Source organism: Protobothrops mucrosquamatus, unplaced genomic scaffold, assembly GCF_001527695.2.
Source record: "Protobothrops mucrosquamatus isolate PMUCROS unplaced genomic scaffold, P.Mucros_1.0 scaffold3961, whole genome shotgun sequence".
Classification (NCBI taxonomy): domain Eukaryota; kingdom Metazoa; phylum Chordata; class Lepidosauria; order Squamata; family Viperidae; genus Protobothrops; species Protobothrops mucrosquamatus.
In genome coordinates, this window is record NW_015389902.1 from 40818 (window position 1) to 49600 (window position 8783).

At 40.9% G+C, this 8783-nt stretch overlaps 1 protein-coding gene across 1 annotated transcript in view; it reads left to right on the forward strand.

Annotated features, from left to right (window-relative positions):
* Positions 1-5180, forward strand: part of LOC107298428 (liprin-beta-1-like) — a gene marked incomplete at its 3' end in the record, with an annotated part of 41940 nt that extends 36760 nt beyond the window's left edge. The window contains exons 15-17 of the mRNA XM_029286520.1: positions 3661-3715; positions 4235-4264; positions 5024-5180. Coding sequence (XP_029142353.1) covers positions 3661-3715; positions 4235-4264; positions 5024-5180 — 242 coding nt within the window. The remainder of the gene's footprint in view (positions 1-3660; positions 3716-4234; positions 4265-5023) is intronic.
* Between the last annotated feature and the right edge of the window lie 3603 nt (positions 5181-8783).

The window sequence follows — 8783 nt, forward strand, 5'->3', positions numbered from 1 at the left end:
TTGGGTATTTGAAGAACTAATTAAATGAATAATTTTTATTAACACGGAGGAGATGGATTGCTTAAGTTTAGAGTTTGGAGTTAGAGATATTAATATTTGTTTACTTGTAGTTGAATGTTAGCCTAGGTTTGGTTTGGGAAGTCTGGGGGGTAGGGGGATGGGATAAATCATTGTGTAATACTTGTGATGTATTTTTTTGCTTATGATAAAAACAATAAAATTCTATATTGATAAAGTTGGAAGGGACCTCGGAGGTCATCTAGTCCAACCCCCTGCTCAGGCAGGAAACCCTATACCATTTCGGACAAATGGCTGTCCAGTTTCTTCTTGAAAACTTCCAGTGTTGGCGCATTCACCGCTTCTGGAGGCAGGTTGTTCCACTGGTTAATTGTTCTAACTGTCAGGAAGTTTCTCCTTAGTTCTAGGTTGCTTCTCTCCTTGATTAGTTTCCACCTGTTGCTTCTTGTCTTTGTCTTCAGGGTCTTTGGAGAATAGCTTGACTCCCTCTTCTTTGGGGCAGCCCCTGAGATATTGGAACACTGCTATCATGTCCCCCCTCGTCCTTCTCTTCGTTAAACTAGACATTCCCAATTCCAGCAACCGTTCCTTATATGTTTTAGCCTCCTGTCCCCTAATCATCTTTGTTGCTCTTCTCTGTACTCTTTCTAGAGTCTCAGCATCTTTTTTACATCGTGGTGACCAAAACTGGATGCAATATTCCAAGTGTGGCCTTACCAAGGCATTGTAAAGTGGTATTAATACTTCACGTGATCTTGATTCTATCCCTCTGTTAATGCAGCCCAGCACTGTTTTGGCTTTTTTGGCAGCTGCAGTACACTGCTGGCTCATATTTAAATGATTGTCCACTAGGACTCCGAGGTCCCTCTCGCAGTTACTACTATCGAGCAAGGTACCCCCTATACTATACCTGTACATTTGGTTTTTCTTGCCTAAATGTAGAACCTTACTTTTTTACCATTGAATTTCATTTTGTTAGACAGTGCCCAGTGTTCAAGTCTGTCCAGATCCTCCTGTATCCTAAGCCTGTCTTCTGGAGTGTTGGCTATTCCTGCCAGCTTGGTGTCGTCTGCAAATTTGATGAGTTCCCCATCTATCCCCTCGTCCAGATCATTGATGAAGATGTTGAAGAGCACTGGGCCTAGAACAGAGCCCTGGGGCACCCCACTACACACTTCCCTCCATGTAGATGTGGTTCCATTGAGGACCACACACTGAGTACGGCCTAATTGCAAGACTAGAAATTCAGAGTCTTATAACCACTGCACCAAGCCAGTTCTCAAATTCAGGAAAAAAAGATAAAACATTTTACCTTAGCAAAGCGTTTCATTTTTAAAGTCTCTTTTGCAAAGATATAATTCTAGGAGAATAATTTCTCTTCGTTATTATCGAAGCATGACTTTTCAAGCAATTGTTCCTTTGCTTGTGTGGCAAATCAGTTTTGGAAACTGAATCTGAAAACTAAAATTAAAAATAAATGAAATAAAGGCAGCATGCTTATTGTCTGCATGATTGGAACCCTGTAGGGGTTTATTCGTTGCATATTGTTATTTGAATCACGAGGAAAAGGCATGCGGTTTGATCTTTTGTATGTCTGGTTTTGGAAACGTAGTTTGAAAAATGGCAGGAGAATGAATTTTCAGAACTAGTGTGCACTTGCAAAGTTTTCTGTTCTGACAGCTTGAGGATAATGGATTCAATTATATGATTCTTCATACTGTTGAACACATTTATTGCCTTTTTTAATTTTTAGCCCCATAACATCAATTAATTTTAGAGGGAAATTGAATCTCCAGGGACTATTAAATTGGAATTTATCAGGCGATTCCTTGCCCTATTTGATCACCCTCACTGGGCTTCTTATTTGAGCTATAATAATATAATCAAAAAGCGCCAAGTGAAATATTTCTGTTGTTCTGTATAGTAGCAACTCATTGCCAGTTGTACAGGACTGTGAATCCTGAGCAATGTTTCACATAAGCACGGGCATTATCTTAGAAAAATGTTTTCACAAGACCATGTCTCTTTGGGGTCCTTAGAGCAGGGCTTTTCAACCAGTGGTACGGGTACCACCTGTGGTACATTGGCACCTGGCAGGTGGTACGCGACCATCCTAGAAAAGTGGTAGTGGGGAAGGGGAATGAGCTGAACCAGTGGCAGCATCACACAAGTCTGAGCGAGAGATGGCTGGAGCTGCAGGGCTGTCAGGGCTCAGTGGAAGTGTCAGGATCGGCACTTCTTCGGGGCTGTCAGGACTCAGCAGAAGCGCCAGGATCAACGCCAGGCTCGGCGCTGATCCTGGTGCTTCTGCTGAGCCCTGAAGAAGCACCAACCAGCTGGAAAGCAGCACTGATCCTGACGCTTCTGCTGAGCCCAGGAGAAGCTCCGATCAGCTGGAATGTTGCAGCATCTCCAGGGTCTTGTGATTTACATTCAGATGCTTGGCAACTGATTCATATTTATGACGGTCACAGTGTCCTAGGGTCATGTGAAGTGACCAAAACTTGCTGCAACCACCCAGCAGACGGAGGGAATAAAAACCAAACACCCCCCACCCCACCCTCGCTGCCAATCCTCAACAGAAATGCTCACAACAAATGAAAACCTCGGACAGGAGGAAGAGCGCGGCCGGGCGGGCAGGCAGGTGTCTTGCTCGGCTGTGGCTTGGGGGGCACTTTTTTCAGTGCCATTGTAACTTCGAACAGTCACTAAGCACACTGTTGTAAGTCGAGGACTACCTGTACTTTATCACTTTTTTCCTTTTTTTGGGGTCATCAAGTTTTTGACACCTTGCTAGGCGACTGGTGGTACTCGGATGTTGCCATATCCTAAAAGTGGTACAATGGGTGAAAAGGTTGAAAAGCCCTGCCTTAGAGCTCTCTGAGTTTGGTGGTTTTGTGGCAGTTAATCAGACACTGATGAAGTTCACAAATGAAGGCAAATATATGCGTCCCCGGATAATGTTGCAGGATTCAATCTGCTAGAGAGAGGTTCCCTCAGGATGGGCTCCAGCACAATAGTCTCTTCCATCCATACCATGTCTCATTTGTGGATATGCACATAACTCACATTAGGGACAAAGTTTTATTTATTTATTTATTTGTAGTTGTGTGGAAAACATTTGGAATTTAAGACATTCCATCCCACACGTTTGGAATTCAAACCTGGTTTAAAACAATGGATCTGAACTTACCAAAAGCATTCTAAAGGTGTCCTGGTTATTCAGGAAGTATTTCCAAATTTGGAACAACAGCCCAACCAGTTTGAAGACTGATTAATCTCTAGTTTCTTGACCATGCCCCATGCATATCAGATTTTTTCCTTTAATTATTCTAACCAGTTTTTTTTTTCCTCTACTGGAAAAAAATCATGTCACTGTTAAGGGCTAGGTTTTCAAGGAGTAAGATGTGGAAAACCCATTGGGTTTTCTTGAGATTCCTAGTTCTCTCCTTCAATGACATGTCAATTGGAGAACTTCCTCAATTTGATAGCTAAGTCTTACGTTGTTCGCTTTTCTTGCACTCCTGACTTAAAAAATGATGATGTAATTTGTTTTAATGTTTACCTTGCTCATTGAATTAATGCACGAGACCCAAGATTCAATTTTTGCTTGCTTACTTTTCTTATAATTTGTTCCAAAAGCTCAGCTCTACAAAAATCTAGCAGTCTTGGAAACTTGAAGAAAGAAGCCTCAGAGGTGCGTAATCCTACCTTTTTTAAACACACACATACACACAACACGCACATACACGCACATATTCTTATTAATGATTGATCTGTTAATATTAACTTATACTGTTCTTTTCAGTCCTTCATCTGTATATCTGGGTTTTGGATTGCCTGTGAATATTAATTACTTAAAAATCATTTATGTGCTGGAAGCTTCATTTGTGCGATAGCAAAATAGAGAGAGATTAAACCTTTCCAATCATACACACATCATGGAAATACATCTGTATGTCATTCTAGCTAGGTTTATTTTGGGGAAAAAAATAGTGTTTACCATTTTTATAGAAAAAGCTTTTCATTGTCTTTTTTTCAAAATCAACGTCTAAAGGCTCTAAACAGGATAAAACAGATTACTTTATAAGATAATCAGGGTATTTTAGTTGTGTGTCATAGATGACTTGAACATGTTTTAATTAACATTAATGATTCATCAGTGATTCATTGAAATTTATGTAATATATTTAATATGCCCAATTTTTCCCCACAGGATAAAGAGTCCAGACACAAGCAAGAAGAGGTAATGGGATAAGCAGAGTTGGTTGTTTTTCTACCTATGATATTCCTTTATTGTTGAACAATATTCTCATTTGTGGTTTCTCGCCAATTTACAGAGTTTGCAAATGTTCACGCATTACAAAATTCAGAGAAATGTAAAAACTAAATGAGAATTGTATTTGGGATGAAAATGCAATTGCAAAAGTCTTAATCAGGGGTCTTCAAACCTGGCCCTTTCATGACTTGTGGACTTCAACTCCCAGAATTCCTCAGCCAGCGTGCCTGGCTGAGGAATTCTGGGAGTTGAAGTCCACAAGTCATGAAAGGGCCAGGTTTGAAGACCCCTGGTCTTAACAACAACAACAACAACATCAATAACAACAGCAGCAACAGCAACAACAGTTGAAAGTAAATTAAACATCTTTCTATCCCATTGAAGCAAATTAAAATGGACCATAAATCAGATCTTACCGTGTTTTCCTAGCTGCCATGAAGCTAGAATTTCCCGCTTTAGAGATAACAGAGAATATGTCATGGCTGCATCTCTCCTATCCAAACTTCATGAGGCGACAGCCTTTAGAATCCTTTAGAAAATATATGCCTTTAAAGTTCTTGAGAACTTCAAAATAAGATGCCTCTTGTGTAATCATAGCGTTCGCCTACATTTTGAGCATGCTGTCTTCATTTGACATTTGATCTTTCCGACTTCAATGCACTTGGGTCCAGCGACGTCCCCGAATGTTACTGCAAACTTGACCTGTTCTGTTTTTTAACCAATCAGAATAAATCGCCAGTGGAGAATAGCAAATATGTAACACTCCCTTGCAAGTCTCCGGGCGAAGAAGACGCTTTTGGGTCTCGCAAAGCCAGGTCTTCCTTCGGCCGAGGCTTCTTCAAGATCAAAAGTAACAAAAGAACGGCAAGCGCTCCTAACTTGGGTAAGTCCGGTAGCATTCAATTTTTAAATGCCTGTACCTCATAGGCAGAAGGAGATGAAATGCTCCACTCTGATTGTGATATTTTCCATTTGCAAAATGGGGAAAGAAGCATTGGGTAGCCAAAGTAAATCACACCAAATATTTCATTCGGTCTCCACAAAATTCTGACTACGGTGGATCCTTGGGTTTCTGGGAAAGTATGGCCAAATAACAGGCAATGCACATTGTGTTTGGTGATTAATTTCAGTAATTAATTGGCTGTAGGTACTTCAGGTGAACTCTGCTGTGTGAAGATAAGTCTTCATGCCGGTGTTTTTATGCCAATAGCTGTGGGTCATGCCATCTTTCCACTATAGAAAAAATTATACATACATACATACATACATACATACATACATACATACATACATACATACATACATACATTCATTCTTTCTCCCATATTTGGGTCGACGGTGCATAAAAAGCACTCAAGGTAATTCTCCCCTGTCTCTTCAGCTGACAAAGTGAGAAAGAGCCTGTGGCCTAGAGGTTATCACAGCTGCTTAACATGCAGACAGCCCAGGTTCGAATCTCAGAAGGGTATGTCTGGTTGAAAAGAACTAAAAAGTTCGAAATAACTATTCCAGTTCTCCCTTAATTCTTTGTTAGCAATCCAAAATTTAAAAATACATACATACATACATACATACATACATACATACATACATACATACATACATACATACATACATATACTTGGACTCCCAAGTACATATATATACTTGGACTCTAGGATCATGTGACATTTTTAGGTTTAAGTAAAGTAGAAAGTGGCGATGTAGGGGAAGGAGTGGCAGAACTAGGGGGCGGAGTGAAAAAGGGAATCAGCCTAGAATCCCTACGTAGTCACAAGCAGAGTCCCGCCAACCTCTCTGCAACTACATGACTGAACTTCAGGTGCTCAGCAACACAACCACATTTACACAATTGCAGCCTCCCGGGATCTTGTGATTGCTGTTTACGACGGGTTTCGCCAAAAAACTGGCTCTTATTTCACGTTTTTTACTTCAAAACCACACCCAGAGCAAAGCATGGGTCTGCTTAATGACCGCTGTGTTCACTTAATCACCATGGCATTCACTTAATGACCTCATCATCTGGTTAATGACCGTGTGCAGGAAAGGCCGTAAAACTGGGCAGGCTCCATTCTAGTTGTGTGTCGAGAACTACCTTATTTAAGAGACCCTAGTCACTGTAAAGCCGCATAAATGTCTTAAGTAGTAGTAGCAGTTGTCTTGCTTGGTGTGAGTAAGTGAATGTTTGAGCGTTCTGATATAATCCACTACTCTGTGCTGAGCATGTATTGGGTCTTTTTTTTTCTTTTTGGTATTGTTACCCCATCTTGAAGGTGTTAAATTTTTATATGTCTTATCTTGTTGCCCTTGATATATTCTTGTGCATCTGGTTATATGCATTCTTTGGATGCTTGAAGATCGCAGCCGAAGCGCCAGTGCTCCCATCTTAGGTATAGTAGAACACGCATGCCTTACCTGTGTCACGTTTCGACTAACGCTGAGCCATCAGTCATGCATGGCCCTTGACCCCGTCTTCTCCTGGCCTAGAACCTCCATCCATCCCCTTGTCATTTAACTCTCCCACTCATTTTACCAATAGCTTATGTCTACGGAGATTCTTTACAGACTTGCGCAGAATATTTTGAAGTCAGAAGATCCTGACTTCTGAAATGCTCTTCTCAACTCCCTGGAAAGATTCTGAATTTGAAAGAGTCATCAGTCTATGGAGATGCTCAATCATCCAGGCCATGGCTGTCCCAAAGGTGCTTTCTTTTTCAAAAGGCAACTGGGCTCTCTTGATTTTTTTTTTCTTTGAAAACATTTCATTTCTCATCCAAAAAGTTTCTTCAGCTTTGGATGAGAGAAGTGAAATGTTTTCAAAGAAAAACACCAAGAAAATCCAGTTGCCTTTTGGGGAAAAAAAAAACATCCTGGGCTCCAAGATCACCGTAGATGGGAACTGCAGCCAAGAAATTAAAAGATGCTTGCTCCTGGGGAGGAAAACTATGGCAAATCTAGACAGCATACTAAAAAGCAGAGACATCACCCTGCCAACAAAAGTACGTACAGTCAAGGCCATGTTTTTCCCAGTTGCAATGTACGGCTGTGAAGGTTGGACCATAAGAAAGGCTGAGCGCCAAAGAATGGAGGCCTTTGAACTCTGGTGCTGGAGAAGACTCCTGCGAGTCCCCTGGACTGCAAGGCGATCAAACCGGTCAGTCCTAGAGGAGATCAACCCTGACTGCTCCTTAGAAGGCCAAATCCTGAAGTTGAAACTCAAGTACTTTGGCCACCTAATGAGAAGGAAGGACTCCCTGGAGAAGAGCCTAATGCTGGGAAAGACTGAGGGCAATAGAAGAAGGGGATGATAGAGAATGAGGTGGCTGGATGGAGTCACTGAAGCAGTAGGCGTGAGCTTAAATGGACTCCAGAAGATGGTAGAGGACAGGGTTGTCCGTGGGGTTGCGATGGGTCGGACACAACTTTGCAACTAACAATAACAACAATAGCTCGTGTTATTGTTAATCTTGGTCACCTTAGACAAATTGGAAATAAATTAATGGAGTTGCAGGTATCAGCGCTAGTAAATCTCCTTTGAATCAAAGTTGATTCCTGATGATTGAAGAATGAAGCTATATGATAGTGCTAGCTTTCTATTGGATATTTTGAGAGCTTTCCAGTCTAACTATAGTCCCAATGTTCTTTATGGTCTTGATTCTAGGTCCTAATTATGACTTTGCTTAGTTTCAAAACTTGGAGAAGCCAACTTGACGTTATCACTCCTACCAACATTAACATACTAGTGAAGCCAAGTCACAAATTTCACCTCCTCCAAACAGGCCATTCTGATCTTGATGTGGACTTTTCTGGTGACCCAAAGGTGCTTTTTCCAAAAGCCAATGGACTTTATTGGAACTGAAGAAGCTTCTTGGATGAGAAGCAAAATGTCTTCCAAGAAAAAAAACTCAAGAAAGTCCAGTTACCTTTTGTAAAAAAAGCACCGCTGGGACAACCATCTCCATAGACACCGTTCTGATGACTCTTTCAAATTCAGAATCTTTCCAGGAAAGTTAGAAGAGCATTTCAGATCTTATTGTGACTTCAAAACATTCTGCACAAGTCTGTAAAGGCGAAGAGTTGGGTTTTTTTTCAGATGTAATATTCATACAGCAGGGACAAAATGTATTTCTGGAGAAGGCCCTTCTTGGCATAATCAGTTGCTTCATAAGTGCATCTTCTTTTATGTCCCTACAAATTATTTCCATTTAAGACAGTTTTAAGTGGGGGGAATAAAAAAAAGAATTGCAATGACCTTTCAGATAATTAGTCCCAGCAATTGGTTTGCTGTATATATATATATGATCCAAAGTAGAACACAACAAGATTGATAACATTTTTATGTTGAATCTTTATACTTTTCTTTTGGTGATACAGGCAATTCTTGAGTTACATTTAGTGACCATTTGAAGTTACAACGGCACTGAAAAAGGAGACTTGACCCCATGTTTCTCACTTATGACCGTTGCAGCATCCCCCTGGTCACGGG